General features: G+C 45.1%; 1 protein-coding gene across 3 annotated transcripts in view; it reads left to right on the top strand.

Annotated features, from left to right (window-relative positions):
- Nucleotides 1-17,744, top strand: part of tcf3b (transcription factor 3b) — a 29,533-nt gene that overhangs the window by 7,627 nt on the left and 4,162 nt on the right. For 2 of the 3 annotated variants that reach the window (XM_086115276.1, XM_086115274.1), the window contains 12 exons: nucleotides 9,631-9,698; nucleotides 10,243-10,315; nucleotides 10,740-10,777; nucleotides 11,877-12,009; nucleotides 12,353-12,399; nucleotides 15,536-15,635; nucleotides 15,715-15,815; nucleotides 15,971-16,064; nucleotides 16,152-16,213; nucleotides 16,354-16,429; nucleotides 16,682-16,743; nucleotides 16,851-17,048. In XM_086115276.1, coding sequence (XP_085971402.1) covers nucleotides 9,631-9,698; nucleotides 10,243-10,315; nucleotides 10,740-10,777; nucleotides 11,877-12,009; nucleotides 12,353-12,399; nucleotides 15,536-15,635; nucleotides 15,715-15,815; nucleotides 15,971-16,064; nucleotides 16,152-16,213; nucleotides 16,354-16,429; nucleotides 16,682-16,743; nucleotides 16,851-17,048 — 1,052 coding nt within the window. The remainder of the gene's footprint in view (nucleotides 1-9,630; nucleotides 9,699-10,242; nucleotides 10,316-10,739; nucleotides 10,778-11,876; nucleotides 12,010-12,352; nucleotides 12,400-15,535; nucleotides 15,636-15,714; nucleotides 15,816-15,970; nucleotides 16,065-16,151; nucleotides 16,214-16,353; nucleotides 16,430-16,681; nucleotides 16,744-16,850; nucleotides 17,049-17,744) is intronic. The other variant, XM_086115275.1, reaches the window with a different exon arrangement.

The following is a 17,744-nucleotide window of genomic DNA, read 5'->3' as shown; positions in this document are numbered from 1 at the left end:
GTGCAGAGCGAGCGAAGGACACACATAGCCACTCCTACCTGGACAGCACACGCGCTAACACGCAAGACAGCAACTTCCATGTTCGCTGTCAGATATATACGCACGGTACACCTTACGTGGCCACATTTCTAATTTCCAAATCATTCATTCATTCCTCTTCCGAACCGCTTGATCCAAATCACCAGTGGCTAAAACATAGGAATCGAGGTTCGGCTCTAGCACGTCGGTCGTAGCGGCAAACAACTCCACGCTAAGGTTGCGGCATGTTTTGTACATCGCAGGCAAATACGTTGTTGGAAAAAAATAGTTTCTCCCTGGGATTGTATATCTCGGGTCGGTTTTGAAATTGTTTAAATCCTCCTTTTCTGCTGTTTGAATTGGCATCATGTCTTTGGCCGAACAATACACCGCCGCATCAGTCATATTTTGCTACCGTCTGCTTTTTTTTTTGGAAGGGGTGCAGCTAGAGAGTGCTCCAGCAGTGCTCGGTCGAAACATTTTGTGCAATCTTATTCCGAACAACACGAGCATTTTTTTCATGTCCTCTCTTGTGTTTTCAAGCTTGCTCATATTCAGCCGTGTGTTTAAGCTTGAAGTTGTAAAGCTTATTGGTTGTCTCCACTGTTACCATCGGTGACAATATTACTGCATATTTGGCAAATGATTGTCGTTTGCTTTTCTAGCTGACCTCCTGTGGCCAAACCACCTCCACACCCTTGTAGGCGCCTCCCAAACCCTCATTTGAGGACAAAGTTGCTGTTGCAAGTACAACTCTTGCAGGACAACCCACGAAGCGACGCAATGACGTATAATGTCATGGAATACATTATCACAGGGGTCAAACTCAAGGCCCGGGGGCCAGATCCGGCCCCCTCGGGTCATTTGATGTGGCCCGCGAAAGCAAATCCTGCGTTGCTAAATCTGTACCGAAATGTCAAATTGTCACGTGTAATAAATAACGTTGAGATTTTGCAATCATTTTGTGACCCTGTTTACCCTCACTTGAACACTAATTGAGCAATCTATTTTAATCGACATTTTAAAACGAGTAATCAATTAATTTGTTGTGTTTAAGTCATAATTTGGCGGTTTCACTGTCATAACGGCCCTCTAAGGGAAGATGTAACTCCAAATTGTAACTCCAAATTGACCCTCAACTAAAATGAGTTCGACACCCCTGCATTAGCATGTCCGTACAGTGTCTATTTTGTCATATTTTGAATTTTTATTCCCCCCCCCCCCCCCCAAAAAAAACAACAACCCCAATACAAAACAGTCATGCCTTTTGGTAGGACACACCCCTACTAGACATTTAAAGATCCAACAGGTGCTGCCCTGCAATATAGGTTATGCCTGAATTTTTTGCCAAATGTGGAACTTTGTTGCCATTAAGCCAGATCGGCAGAAAAATTGTGGCTTAATGACCAATGTTTGTGAGCGAACACTTGGTATTTGCATTTTTACGCAAGAAAGTGTTGCGTATGTAAATATGAGTTATGCTTAAACATCTGTGCCATCATTTTGGATATCTGTATTATTTTCTATTTTTAAAGTGCAAATGGGCTGCCTGACCGGTTAACCCCTGGAAGTGCTTGTGGACTTTTTAAAAAAATATATATTTTTTTAAGCGATCTTTTCTTTCTCGCTCTCTTGCTGAATATTATTACATAGTCATGTTACTTTGGTCCCTCTGTCACGTGGCCAACCTGCCGCGTGAAATCCAGTCACACTTCCCAGTGTTCCCCAGAGTGAGAACTTGGCCACAGAGGAACAAAGGCAAAAAGAAAAAAAAAAAAAAGAGGGGAGCGGGGGGGGGGGGTGTTTAAAGACTTGAAACGACTCCCCCTACCAGCACCGCCACCCTGAAGTGTAAAACACTCCTCCCCCAATCTGGCACAGGGCTCTTACCCCCACTGATCTGCAGGAAATGGCGCGAGTCAGAGACAATGTGCCTTACCCGCAGCTCGACGGCTCTTAAACTGGCCCAGCATGCAGTGAGTGGCCCGAGTCGAAGAGGGAGCTTGTTGAATAGAGGGATCAGGCCTCGGAAGGCAGGATTCTGTTTGTTTCTCTTACAGCGGGCAATTACTAAGCAGTGAAGAGTTAATTCCTTCACCCTCCCCTCACCCCCTTCGTCCTCGTGTCCCAAAGTGTGGCCCTCGGTCAATGACGCCCATTTTAATGCGACACACTGCAAGCTGTCACCTTTGGAGATCTGGAGCACAATGGTGTTAAAATGCTTATCCATGCAAATTCCTCACTGGGAAGTATCGGGAGTCTGTCGAGATTGACGACGACATACTCTCGGGGAAAAAAAATGGAACGTTAACATATTAGTGTAAGAAAATAAATGCTACTAAAAAAAGTGTTAACCCGGGAGGCAGCTCATACCAGTGTCTCCAGATCTGCGACTGGTATCCTGTGGAACTTTGTGTTTCACAAATGCGTAATGATTTAATTTTTGGGGTCATTAATTTCATAAAGAGCAGCCTATTTATTGTTGGCGACAAACTGTATCTGCGTACAGCATACAAGGACATGCCTCGCCAATTGATGTCAAGCTATAGACCTACTAGTGTTCCCTAAATCTGCTATACACACATGCTGTGTGGGTTTTGGAAACTATAAAAGGGGAATGTGGCTGTCATCCTTCAAATCCGGCTGCTGCTTTGTGCATTGACTGGAGGAGGATCGAGACTGGCGCTGCACCTATAGAAGTTTTTTAGGATTTGAGCATCCTACTTGAAACCGAATATTCGGACAAAATACTATTTTACTTAGTTGAACTATTATGAGCACAAGAGTAAATAAAACATTTCATTTCATAAACAAGGAACTCGTTTCTTTTCTAGGTCATTTTTCTTCAATTCTAAACTTTGCAAAGCGGCAAACCGTGTTCTTGTCTACTTGCCGAAACGGTAAATTTGGTTCTTTGTAATGCAATGACGTTAGAGTCACAGCAGCAGACCATTTGAATAAGCCTGGTTTGTTAAAATTGATCGGTAGGAACCTCGGCCCTGTCAGGCTGTCAGCATCAAAGAATGGTGCGGAGATTCAGCCTTGGAAAATTAGTCCTACGCACTCGCTGCTCGCCATTAGGCGGTAACGCTGTCACAGAGACAAGTCAACCGCAACAACAATTAAAAGAACACTGCTGCAAAGACTAATTTCAAAATAAAAGCCTGCCAAGGCTATTGTGTTGATGTTCATGTATTATTTGTAGGGATTTTTTTTTTTCTAGTTGGCCTTTGGACTACGTTGGCGGCGAGTTACTGTATGAAAGAGTGTTGTTGCATCCGGCTTGACTTGCTTTTCTGGCAGTGCAAACCAAATCAATGGTTACTCGAGTCAGAAAAAAAATCGTTAAGGTACCGGAATAACCCAGACTCATTTCACCCCAGCCCCAATTGAGACCCAAAAATAATTGGACTTGTTTGGTCGAGAAAAGCCGAAGAACCACAGTGATGTCCATATTGTAGCCTTCCGTAGTCCCAATCAGCAGCCCGTGAGGTTGTTGCAACAGTGGCCATTACAGAACAATGTTGGTGTGTGTGACGTCACTGAAGCAGCTTGTATATTCAGTGACCCATCAGCGCGGGAACGCCAGCAAGCGGCCTAGTGGCCCAACAGACCACTTCTATTCATTAACATAAAAGTGCTTCGAGGGACGCTAATTGCATTAGGCGTCTTTCTCCCTTCCTCAAGAGCCAGTGTGTGTGTGTGTGCCGAAGGGTGTTTCAAGTGGTGTGTGTGTGTGTGTGGGGGGGGGGCCTCTGTTAAAGAAGATTTGGGATGTTTGAGGAGTGACGGTCGTGTGTGTGGGTGTGGGCCAAGCAGGCAGGCGTCCTCTCTGTCACCTCTGCAGCTGCTGGCAATGTCTCAGACCCCCTTCGCTCACGCACAGGTTGTGACGGACTCACTTCCCTTGGATCACAACAAACAACTTTGTCAATTTACATAATGTGGTCTCGCAAAGGCTCCCTCGCTAGCCGTGTTGTTGATGTTGTTGTCTCAGTTGTAAGCGCGGCACACCTGCAGCACTGTTTTTTCGCTTTTAGTGGTTGAAGGCGCAGCCAAAAAAAAGAGCATTAAAACTGACCCAGCTTTTGCGCACGGGAACACGTGAATCCACGGTGACAGTCGCTAGCTTCGTTAGCATGTTTTACCTCCACGCTCCCGTGTAACTTGCAATGCGTCGTCGCGAGCCATTTTCAATGTCTTTATAAATAAACAGATATTATTGGTCTGACCACTGGTGTTAAAGTGACAGTTTTTGGTTGTGGCAAATACTTAATTCATCCCATGACAGATACGAGATTGTCACAAAGGCAAAATTGGCAATTTCACCTAATAAAAATAGAAACCATCAAAGAAGACACATACTAAAGCAGCATATGAGGGGTCCCAAGAAATATTTTACATCAATCTGAGCCAGAAGTAGACAGGGATGTAAGATGTTAGCTGTTGACAGTAATAAATAGTCAAACTTTAAATCAGTGGTTCTTAACCTGGGTTCAATCGAACCCGAGGGGTTCGGTGAATCGGTCTCAGGGGTTCGACGGAGCCTCTGCCAGGGGGGGTAGGACACACCCGACTCAACATGTCAAAGAGTTATGACACGCCCGCTTGGCCATTGCTTGTCCAATCAGTGCTGTTGGAAATTTACTTAGCTCTCTAGTCAACGTGTGACTGTCGTGATCATATGTATACAAAAAAAAAAAAATATATATATATATATATATATATATATATATTTTTTTCCTCGTAAAAAAATATTTTACTTATCTCTTGAAATTTTATTTACTTTTCTCCATTTTTAATAAATGCGTTTTTGTTTTTTCTGCATCTTGAATTTGTAAAAAAAAAAAAAGAATTTCTTTTTCACTAATGAAGGGTTTGGTGAATGTGCATGTTAACTGGTCTGGTTCGGTACCTCTAAGAAGGTTAAGAACTACTGTTATAAATACAGCTCAATTGCCATGCCAGTGGTCAAACAACTAACAAACAGGTGTGAGGGTGGGGCTCAACATTTTGTGTACAAACGTACAAGCAAATACTCCAACAGCCAAAGAACAGCACAGAGTGTGGAATTGATTTCGGTCCATGATATCTTCAAAAATTGACATCGAATGTCCGTGAGCACTGTTAAAGCGCTGCTTAAAAACCAGCATCATTGTGCAAAAGCACATTTGCACGTGGGACGAGGAATACTTCAGAAAACTATTGTTAACACAGTCGCTACTTTTGGTCCAATCTCATCAGAGATGGACTGATGCAAAGCGAAAGTGTGCTGTGGTCTGACGAGTCCATATTTCACATTGTTTTGGGAAATCATGGCCATCGTGTCCTGGGCCAAAGAGGAAAAGCCAATCGGCGCAAAGTTCAAAAGAGCGTCTATGATGGTATAGCGCTGTGCCGGTGCCCTTGAAATGAGTAACTTGCGCATCTGTGAAGGCACCATTAATGGTGAAAAATGTTAGTGTAAATTATAAACGACTTGGGCAATTATGTTATAAAAGTGCACATACTGTATGTAGCCCTTAAAGCGGTGATTCTCAATCAGTCTGCCATGAGGGATCAGGTGTGGCGCAGGAAAATTACCTATCAGTTTTTTTTTGTTTTGTTTTTTAGGGTGGGGGGATTTGTCTTAAAATATGATTTTGTTAATTTACCTTTGCTAATCACAGACCCCCAGGCAGAACAACTAAATAAATGCCCTTTCGCTAGATGACAGAAAGTACATCATTAACATGCTGATCCGTTTTTTGTGAATTGTTTTGCTAAGTGGTGTGCCGAGAGATTTTTTTTCCAAACCCCCCCCCCCCCCCCCCCCCCCCCCCCGATTTGAAGTATGTGCCCTTGCCCAGTATCGGTTGGGAATCACTACCCTAAGGCATTAGCTCTAACCGCAAAAAGCGAAATGGTTCGAGCCATACCTTTTTATCTGGATCTGTGTGAAAACTTCATGGGTTCCTCCTTGGCTCATGTACCGTTCAACAAACAAGTGTCAAAACATAGCCTTGTGAGATGAATGTTTGGTGGCGGTAACAAGTAGCTTGACTCCTTCATCTTTGGTTCTACGTCTATAAATTGGTATTTTTCAAGAGTTAGTAATGTGGTCAGACATCATCAATGGTTACTATATGAATTGGCACTCTCCCAGAACTTTAACTGGAGGAAAGTTTGACTACTGAACACACTTTTTTTTTTAAATAACCCAATTACAACCAAGCCTTAGTTTTTTTTTTTAAATTTCAGATGTACTAAAAGTACTTTTCATCTGTTTTGTGAGAGAGACTGTTATTGGAGTTTGATGCTCTACTCAGCTTAGTAATTGACAAAATGTTGATAATTGTAATGATGTAGTCCTTTCATCCAGGAATGCTTGCAGCCACTCCCCCCCCCCCCCCCCCCTCAATGAACTGATCTGAATGCCGCACAGTATTCACGTTAAGTTCAGCCGCACTGCCCATATATTGGGCATGGATGTGTTTGCATTCATGACAAAAGGTCAACAACAATAGAAAGATCTCTTCTCTGGCATAGATCTCTGGCTCTCCTTGGCAGACAAAGTGTCATTGGCACCTCAGCGGTTCTCCACCTTGTTTTTAATTGCCTCCGAGTTAATTAGCCCAGTACGTGTGAAACAATGTTGTCAGACTGCACAGCCATGCTTCCACTCCACTTTCGACTCCAGACCCCCTGCTTGCCAAGCCAGCGGAGGCGTCCTAGGTGGCGCGCTGGTGCATACAAAACACGGGGATCATTATGATTTAATGCTCTTATTTGTTGGCCTGGCAGGGCTTCACTTTGCAGGACACCTGGATTCATTTTAATGTTTCTCAGCGACAGCAATGTTCAGGCTTACTAGCCTATATAAGTACTGTCTAATGTCTAACTACTCTCCAATGACATTGACGCCAGTCGAATTTATTCAACAAAATAATAACAATTGGGGATACAGCTATCAAATATTTTTAGTATTCTGAAGATAATCCCATTGATTGTGCAATCAGATTTAAAAAAAGAAGCTATTTTACATTGTTTAACAATCGAACGTGCATATTGGGGTGCATGTATTTTTTTCCACTTGGCCGACCAGTTGTTGTTGGTTCTGGGGGTGGGGTGGGGGGGCGTAGGCAACGTAAACAAAAGTGGGGCAGCCGAGCTATGGCTAAGCTAATCGCTAATAACTGAGGATAAGCAGTTCAGAAAATGGATCGATGGATCGGTAGCAAACGCTTTGACACTGCACTGTGTTGAGCCAGGGTACCTATTTTACATTGGAATAATTTAATGGGTAACCAGCATAGAAAAAAAAACAAACACTACCATTCATCCACTTATTCTCACGAAGGTCACGGGCGTGCTGGAGCCTCTCCCATCCGTCTTCGGGCAATAGGCAGGGTACACCCTGAACTGGCTGCCAACCAATTGCAGGGCACATATAGACAACCATTCAAGCCCACAAAACACCGAGGGATAATTTAGAGTGTTCCTTTAACCTGCCGAGCATGTTTTTGGAATGTGGGAGGAAACCGAAATACCCAGAGAAAAACCGCACAGGCACGAGGAGAACACGCAAACTCCACATCGGAAGGCGAGAAATAAGATTCTCATTTATCTTGATAGTTTGTGGGAAAATGTAAAAACTATATACGTATATCACGACCAACTTTAGGTACTGATACTCATCAGAGCTTTTGTGGTTCCTCATGGGCTCACCGATTTGAAGTGATTAGAGTTCAGAAAGTGACCGTACGTGTTTTTTTTGGGGGGGGGGTTATCGTCCTCGACCCCTCTTTTTGAGTCTGAAGCGGGATTGAAATGTGTTCTTTTAAGATGCAACAACATATTTGTAGTATGCACAAAATCAATCAATAAATAAAATAACGAGGGGTTATTTTTGTAATCCAAATATTGGGGTTAATTGATTAGCTGCTGCCCTAAATTCCGCCTTGTTTATGAAGCCCATTTGAAAATACTGAGATGCTTTGCCACGCAGACACCATAACATGATGAACGCCAAGTTCAAATGAGGAATTAAAGTCACACCTTTTATCAGCCGCAACGTCACTATCGATGTGTTGTTGATACCGCAGCTCAATGACCAATTAAAACATGTTTTTCTTACATTGTGTCAGCATCGTCTCTGGCCACCAGACATGTTCATGTTTTATTTGTGCCAATCCTCTGTTGTGAATTGATGAAACCAATGTGCGGTACCTACTCGGCTTGGCACGATTCAAATCGCTTTCATGCTGGCAAACGCAGGTCCTATTTTTAGTACCAGTGTGGTTTCCAAACTTGCAGAGTTAACACCGAACGGGTCATGTAAACCATATGCTGCCCGCGCATTGGCCCACTAGATCATCATGTCATTGTAGCAGTAGATGTTGCCTAGCCTTAGCTTTGATGCAGCAGGTATGTGCCAGGAGTCTCCTGTTGTTGTTCTAGTTTTTTTTTTTGTTTTTTGGCGGCTTGTAAACGATGTGTTCAATGCTACATGTTTTCCACAAGTTCCACTGTGCTATTTTGGAGCGGAAATCTGTCTTCCCCAGTGGGATGCATTGTGGTTGGCCGCACATTTCTAGTTTTAGAACAAAGAGTGAAAATGTTAGGCAGGGTGAGTTTGACGTGCCAATATGAATTCCTCTGTTGCCCGGGACATATTTCTCTGCCTGTCATCCGCTGTGCTGTGTTTGATGATGGCGCTTTTATAAGTGCTGCGGCCTTTCCGCTGAGGTTTGATCCTCCGAGGTCTTCCTCTCCTCCCTGCTCGCCCGTCTCTTTCCGTGCCACTTGCATGGGCGCCATAGATCACGGCTGTCGCAGCATGTGTAGGTGCTTGCACCGCTCTGTTAGTCTCATCACTCATTCCCGTGCTCGTCAGCCGGGCTGCTGATCTGCCCCCCTCCCCGCGCATTACGTACTCCTTCTACTCGCTCGCTTTTTTTTTGCACACGTATTTTTTAATTAGGCAAAAATTATATATCTCTCAAAGAATACATGAATATTCATAAGAAAGCTGCATTAATATGCACAATTATGCAAATCAGCGTGCAATTAAGCCTTGTGTCTCCAGAGAGAGTGGATAGCATTAGTGCACAAGACGGGGAGAAGAGGATGATGGGGGATATTTTGAGGAGTTTTCAGCTTCGCCAGTCTTTTGGCTTTGAGTGTTTCCTTTGCGTTTCACATGATGCCCCCCCTAAAAAATCTCATTCTGGGTTGTGTCCATCTCACTTAAAGTACTGTAATATAATTTTGCTCCATTGCATTTGGGAATGTTTAATTTTTCTCATTTTCAGTGGCTGTAATGAACGCTAATGGCTACATTAATTTCCTGTTTTTGCTTTTGGGTTTTTTTTCCCTTAAACATTGCATCTTAAAAGCGGCTCATTTGGTCGTTAGTGATTCTCTCATGATTTCTTGTGTGTGCGCATTGTGGCCACTTAAGGGCCTAAAATGTTCACTCGCACATGATGGCACAATCCCTTAATGTTATTCCAACCTCATTGACAAATTCATTATTAAAATGTTCGGGCTTTGTTTGCTTTTCTCTGGCGCATGTTCATTATACTGGTCTAAACAAAATGTCTCTCCCCCTCCCCCCACCACCACCACTAGATGAGCGCAGCAGCTCTGGTTCCTGGGGTTCGGCGGAACAGAGCAGTCCTTCTTTCAGCCAAGGACGGGTAAGCTCGAAATGAAATAAATGATATTGCCACATAAGCGTTTTGGGGGTGGGTGGTGGTAAATCACTGCTGTTGCCAATCACACGCACTCACCAAGCATGGAGGCGGTGGAGTGCATTTTGAAGCCACATGCCGCATTTGATGTCAAGTTGTGCTCCTACTTTGTACCTAATAACCTTGGCTCAGACTCATGCGTTGGCAAGCCATCTAGTAGCCCGAAACCTCTGTGGAAGCCCACCGGTAATTCCTGCCTCATATCCGCCGTTTAATGTCTTGGCACAACTCTGTGTCGAAATAAGGAACACGGGCTGAGCTACATGCAGCATTGCTTTTGATTTGCACGCGTCAATAATGAAGAAAGTTGCTCCGAATCCCCCAAGCTTGATGCAAATTCGTCTGGCATTCGTCCTGTAAGTTAAGCAGAGGGGAGGGTAACCGTGAAAGCCCAGTCGGTGTGCCAACACGATGCGGAGGACCCGGATGAGTGCTTGTCATGCCTATTGATCTTAAAATGTTCTCATCCTTCTCCGATGGGTCTTTGCAGGGCTACGGAGAAGGATCTCACTACAGTGAACATGAAGGCTTGGCCTCTCCTTTCCTAAATTCAGGGATTGCAGGTATGAACTTCAGTGTGTGAAATCTTGCCTGCCGTTGACAATTATCATTTGATCTCTCTCTCTCTCTCTCTCTAATTCTGTATTTTTTTTTAATTCCTAAAATGTAATGTTAGGAATATTTAGTTATGACCAGAAGTACTTTTTTGTGCGTGCGTGCGTGCCTGCCTGCGTGCGTGCCTGCGTGCGTGCGCGTGTGTGCGTGTGTTCTGTTAGTTGAGTGTCAGGGCACTGAAGTAGAAAGCTTCCCGACGGTTTTATCTGGCGGGAAGCTTGATGCAACCGAGCCTACAAAAAGAAGGGGAAGGCATCTCTGAACTTTGTTCTACTTAAACAAACAAACCACCTTTTCATTAGATTGGCCGCAAATTCTTTCCTTTGGTATGCGTGTTGTTATCGCACATTGACGTACCAATTGCTCTTTCAGGTAAAAATGAGCGGCCATCATACCCCTTTGCAAACCAGGTAAGTTGTGCATCTTAAAGCTACATTTCAGCCTAGTGCGGCAGTTCAGTATGATTTGGCGTCACTTGATTTGAATTTGGTGTGTAGACTTGATAGAAACGGCGGTCCGGTGGTTAGTGCGTCAACCTCACAGTGCATAGGTCATGGGTTCGATCCCAGCTCCGGCCTTCCCGTGTGGAGTTTGCATGTTCTCCCCCGGGCTTGCGTGGGTTTTCTCCGGGTCCTCCGGTTTCCTCCCACATTCCAAAAACATGCATTGCAGGCTGATTGAACACTCGCAATTGTCCCAAGGTATGAATGTGAGCGCAAATGGATGTTCGTCTCTGCGTGTGACCTGCGATTGGCTGGCGACCGGTTCAGGGTGTCCCCCGCCTACTGCCCAAAGACGGCTGGGATAGGCGACCCTTGTGAGGAGAAAGCGGATCGGAAAATGGATTGACGTGATGGGAATAGCGGCGTCGCAGCACGATAGAACAAGACATGGGATATTACTGTTTTTAATTCTCTGTCAATAAGTCAGTGCAAAGTCATGTTTTGTGTTCCACCCTAAACCGTCACACTGAATGTACTACTTTGACTTGTACCCTGTCGGCAAAAAACACCTGTCGGAGAGCAACAATGGAGAAGAACTCCTGTATTTATTTCTCACCATGTGGCTGCTAGCTCCAGTTAGGAAACACAATGTATTCCAAACAAAAAATGAACCGGAGACTTTCAGGTTTCATACTGCTGCACCCAGTCTCAGCCTCCGAGGGGTTCAAGGTTTTTCCGTTGCCACTCCCTCCCGTTGAACGATAGGCAAGCCCCTCTAGTGTTTTGTTTTCAGTGTTTTATTGTGTGGATATAATAAAGTTGAGTAGAGTAATGCAACAGCAAAAAGAAAAGGAAAAAAAGCTAACATTAGCTTGCCCATTTATTTTAGCCGGGATTTTAAAAAATGTTTTATTACGCAACGATAAAAGTGCGACCAATAGTGGCCGACCACTCTTATGTCAGAGCGGCATAATCGGAACACTTGACATCACATCATCAGGAAAGCTTTATGTGCAGGCTGCACTCTTACGTCTTCAGTGTAACCTCACTTTTTGTGTGTTTGCAGCCTGGTTTCCTTCCAAGTGAAATTGCAATGCCCAGCCCAGATGCCATGTCCCCCTCAGGCCTGAAATCAGGCTCCCAATTTTACCAACCCTACCCAAACAATCCGCGGAGGAGGCCACCCGATGGAGGCTTGGGTAAGACACATACAAAGGAACGGATCGCATCATAAAAATGTCTTTGTGAGTCCGATGCCAAATTCCATGATTGTACTCACTTCTTTGAATTAAAATACTTGCTCTACAAAAAAAAAAAAACCTACTCAATGCCATTTCAATGCCATGCTCCATCGAATGCCTGCCAAAATATTTTCTCTGTCACACAACACACACACACAAACCTTGGCACACGCCAAAACACTGCAATTGTGTTCTCTTACAACTGTAGCAGGCCCACGAAGATAAAGCACCTGTGTTGACCTTGATGCTTGTTTATTGTCTCACTTTTACCTTTTTCTTTGTTACCTCTGTTTGCATGCAGACTCTCAGCCAAAGAAGATTCGGAAACCCCCTGGCCTTCCTTCCTCGGTGAGACCTTTCTTTCCTCTCATTGGTCTCTCACTCTTTCTACACACACACACACACACACACACACACTTCTTGCTCTCCCTCACTCGCTCTCCACACACACGGACGCATGCAATGCTTTCCCCGCTCCGCTTGAGCACTTCTGTGACAGACGACCCACAGTGAGCTGACATCAACATGTATCAAGCTCAACTTCTACCACCCGTCCGTTCACTCTTCCCGCACTTTACATCGCAGCGTCGGGCCTAAAATGTTGATTGAATTGTTGCTTTTATTCTTTCGGTGTGCCGTTAATTCTTGATGTTGGGTCCGAGCCGCACAAAGGGTCACTGTAGCAGATTTTGTCAGCACGCCCAGAATTTCCGGCAGCTGATGGCGGTGGGGTGTGACGCGGCACACATAGTTGGAAATGCAAGTCATCTTTACGTGTTGGACTATATAGTCAGCGAATCGGCAGTTACCCACGTCACTCCCCTTTTTATAGACCGAGTTTAGTCTTGTGTGCTAATTACTATGAGGCCTCGTCGCACCGCTTTATCTACTCGAGTTCATTTTCAGCACTGCAGGAATGCTACTTTTGTCTCCAATCACGTGTTTCACTGTGCTCAACCTAGCAAATGTTTTTCTTGCCTCTCACTAGTGTGTGTGTGTGTGTGTGTGTGCGTGTGTGTGTGTGTGTGTGCGTGTGTGTGTGTGTGCACACGTACTGTACATACATACAGAAAACTCATGCAAGGTGTTTTCGATTTGCTTAGCCTATTAGCAAGGTGAGATGATGAAACGAATGCACTTCAGTCTAATTTGCAGATCATAATAATGAACTTATTGTGAACACCTCTCTGACATTCCCCATCAAAAAGGATCCCAGTTATGGATTTGGTCCAGATTGGACATCATAAGAATGTTCAAGTGTACCGAATACTGTGGTTTTGCTCACGTTTTATTGTGAGGTTACATGAGAAATGGCTTCGCTTGTTTTGTCAGAGCGAGTCGGAAGCGGATTTTTCTGGTTGGCCAGGTCACAAATTGCATAGCCATGGATGCATAATGTGGCATGAGTTTAAATGTAGCGTAAACAGTCTGGATTCGGTCTCTTGTTGTTTCTGTGAGATGGAGTTAGTGCAACCTCAACTAGATTGATAAGAGCAGGAGTTGCATCAGATGGATTAATGGCAAATTGCAATTTTAATGTCCCAACAGAGTGCATGAACTTTTGTGTCCCAGTTAGTCCACCTGTGGGTGCTGGCGGTTTGAAGTGGCTGCTGAAAACCGCCGCATGTACGCTCTTGGTTCTCCGTTGCGTCCGTATCACACACAGAGTGCGTGCGAACTCGACGCAACCCCCCCTGCCACTCTGCATTCTCACTGTCTGAACCACATTCTCTTGCGGTGTGACCGATGGCCACGTGGTTTCATTGCAAATGATGAGATGTGCGTGAACCCACCACCACCCCCGCCTCAGTCAACCCGCGCCTATGCCTCAGCACATGATGGCCTGGGTGGGCCTCCCCCCGGTGAGTGACCCAGTTGTGAGGCACGGTGCTTGCGAGGCCTCTTAGCCCCCCGTGTCTGAGCCCAGATTAATGACTGCCAGTGATGATCCTGTGCTCCCGAATTGCCTCCATTCCTGCCTCGCCTGGACATCCGTTGCCAACTCCTTTTGTGCTTCGATTTAGCAAATTAGGAAACACATTCCCCGTTAAGACCATTCATGCTTCATGTGAGTTCTTTTACTTCCTCAAAGCAAAGTGAAGTTGCTTATCCCTGTTGTCCATTAAACGAACCACAATGCCCTGGGTGGTGGAAGTATAAAGCACTTTGAGTTTCGTTGGACGTTAATCTGAATCTACTCCCACCAGTGTTTTCCTCGCAGACACCCCCTTTGTGCGGTCATACTCTGAATTGCATTAAGGTTCTATTAGTTGAGGATTTTAGCGCCTCGGAATCCTTTTTCTTCATGTGAATATAGTTACGCCGCATCACACCAGTCATTGTGTCGTTCTGTTTCCATCTTGAGCAACAGGATTCACATGACATTGTTCCCCGTGAAAGAAGAACTCAAAGCCCATTGTTAAATGAAGCCATCTCAGTCATGTTTTTTTTTTTTCCCCCCTGAATTAACAGCGATCATGTTAAATCCCCCGTTTCCTTCACACTCCCCTGGCCGTATCAAGCTTTAAGTCATTTAGATTACCTTCTATCGGCCCCCTCCCTCAACACCCCTTATCTATCTACCCATTTCATAAATCGTCAGGGCCCCCCCCCCAATCGTCCCTCCGCTTCTTCACCCCCCCCCCCCCCCCCCACTTTACCCACTGCAGTCTCTTTCTGACTGGATCCCAGCCCCCATCGCTCTCCCTCCCTCCCCTCGCTCCTTCTCCTCAGCCCAGCTGCCTGTGGAGTTGGATGTGGTCCAGGAACAGGCAGATGGCTCTGTAATTAGAAGTGCATCTCTCCATTCCCTTTTCACTTCTCCCTGTTAAATCAAATTACAGAAAAAAAATCCCTTCTCTGGATTAGCATTCTTTGCATCATAGCCCCCATTCTTCTTCTCTTCCTGTATTCTGCCATATGCAACAGAATTGGAAGATTGGGGGAGAACAGACTGAGAGGTCAGCGATGAATCTGGAAAAATTGGGCTTTCCTCGGGTCTGTCTTCAATCTGTGGAGATGGAGTGGCGAGGAGCTCTGCAAGGCAGTTTTGTAAAGAACTGTAGTCAGGTCTCGCCACGGTTGTCAGTTGCGAGCCCCTCTAGAAGTCAACCATTACAGAAAGTGATGGCGCTAGTTTCCGAGAATGGCAGGCGTGTGCTTGCTTGAGTCTGTGCCTTGGCTCTTTATGTGGCACACACATGGTATGTGTGTGTGTGTGCGTGTCTTACTAGGGGAGGGCTGCTGGCCAGCCTGTGTGATGTCACTGGGGTCCTGGGAGGAAGAGGAAGCGCTCGCTGTGCACCGGGATCTGAGCCTTAGCCGTGCCCAGCGTGCCATGGCCGCTGTGTTTTCCTCCAAAGGCGAGGAGCCTGCGCGCAGACTCCCTCTCGCCATCTTGTGGCTCTTTGAATCCAGTGTTACTGTGTGGAGCCAAAAAACTAAAAGCTGAGGCTCACCGTTACTTCTCTCTCTGCTTGTTTAGGTGTATGCGTCCACATCTGGTGACGAATATGCTCGAGACAATGGAGGTTATCCTGGCGGTAAGCCCGGTGCGGTCTACCCGGGCTCTTTCTACATGCAAGGTAGTAACTCACTTCACATTCCTTTTGGTGATCTAGTATCTTGCATCACAAGGCTGAGTTATTTTGTGCCGCTCGATAGAAGACCTTTGGTCATCGACCGGCTACTCGGCCATGCTGGGCAACTCCCCTCACATTGGACCACCAGGCTCCTTTTCATCACTGAACCCCCAAGACAGGATGGTTGGTAGACCTTCATTTCTACATTCTATTTTCCACAAGATTAAACTGTTGCTTCTGAGCAATGCCGTCGCATATACAGTCAATTTTTGGGAGATGATTGTTGATGCCATATAGGGGGGTCTAATATAGGCTTTCCAATGCGTATGTGCACACAGAATTATCCACTGCACGGCAGCGAAGTTAATGGTTTCCACGCCGCCCCCACCACCTACAACCACACGCCTGCCATCAATGGGGAGGCCATCATGGGTAAGGAACAAATGATGTATTTTTTTTTAATGAGTGTTTTATTGGGGCTTTCAAACAGATCACCTGACTCGCTTGTATTTGTTGCAGCAGGCACGCGGGCCACAACGGCAGGCAGTTCTGGAGACGAAATCGGAAAGGCTCTTGCCTCGGTAAGCTCAGCATTTCACTAATATTGACGATGTTCCACTTTGAATGTAACGAGTGAAAGTTGACTTTAGCTCATGCCTCTGAAAGTCATATATATATATATATATAAAGTTGTCTTTTTTGTCAAAATATATTACTACAGATTTATCCGTCGGACCACAACAGTAATAACTTCTCCTCAGCTCCGTCTACTCCAGGGTCTCCTCAAGCTATTGCAGGTGAAGTGTAACCCTCCTACATTACATAAAGTAATCATGTTGTACTTGAAGTATCTTCAAGCCCACATGAATGTTTCCTTTACTGTGATTCATAAATTCTGAATATGCGGACGGTTGTTTGGGGCGCTAAGAATAATTGTTTGAGATCCTGGCAACCCAAAATGTTGTTTACATCAGATATACCTCAACAGCTCCACCTGGTGTAACATCAAATATGGCTACTTTTCATCGTCCAAATGTTTCTCTGTGCAGGGGCTCAGTCCCAGTGGCAAAGACCAACCACGCCCAGTTTTGAAGGGCAACCACATGCACTGGTAATTAGATGTTTCATATCAGTATCTTGGTCCCCCCCGGTTTAAAATTTTTAAAAAACTGGGCACAATAAATTCAGACCACACTATATCTGCATGTATTTTTGTAGCAGAGTAAGATGGAGGACCGTTTGGAGGAGGCCATCCATGTGCTCCGGAACCACGCTGTAGGCCAAGGGCCCGGCTTGGATGGTGCCCACCCTGACATGCACAGCCTTCTGTCAGCAGTACACAACGGGGGTCTTGGATCCCTTTCTCCAGCTTTCCCAAATGCCAGCCTCGCTCTCAGCAACAGACATCCTGCTATGGTGAGACACCTACTGGCTTTTCCCATTGAGGTGTATCTTGACATGACTAGGAAAATCCATAGATCCATAGTTGATCACATACATAATGTTGATATGTCGTAAAAGGTTTTGTTTTAAGGGAAATGTCTCTGTGCCACATAGTGTAGATTCAGATGAGCTAGTTGCTGAAGAAATAGACTGTTGGAGCTCCTACAAGGACCAGTTGCAGCGTATTTTGCAGTTTGTATCCTCCTAATAGAAATCTTGTCAGTGTCGTTTCAAAAGGGTCAAGGAATGATGTAGTGACTTATGCCATCTGGTGGCCTGTTGCCACACTGCAAGCAAATGGGACTTGTACAATCTCAAATTTTCACTGATTTGCCGTTTCTACAGGAGCACTTTCAGGGTCATATCTTGTGACTTGGCCAGTTTGCGCTTCCACGCATCTCGTCCTTTACAGGACGCGGCATAACTTTATTCTCATGTAATCTACAGGTACTCAGCTTTACTTGTATTCTGTGGTCATCCACGGTTTCAAGCGTGAGTGAGTGATTCCAACAGATGCGTTCAATGCAATGTGGTTTTCCGCATTACATATTGACGTAGATAACCGTGCGAGATGAGCTGAGCTAAACCGGGTCCTCAGATTAGATGTATCAACAAAGTATGTCTCCAAACAGTACCTAAAGAAGAAGCAGTGGTGTAAGAATGTATTAT

The sequence above is a fragment of the Hippocampus guttulatus genome, chromosome 7 (assembly GCF_054856545.1).
Source record: "Hippocampus guttulatus isolate MCC_2025c chromosome 7, RoL_Hgut_1.0, whole genome shotgun sequence".
Taxonomy (NCBI): Eukaryota; Metazoa; Chordata; class Actinopteri; order Syngnathiformes; family Syngnathidae; genus Hippocampus; species Hippocampus guttulatus.
This window is presented reverse-complemented; position numbering and strand designations above follow the sequence as displayed.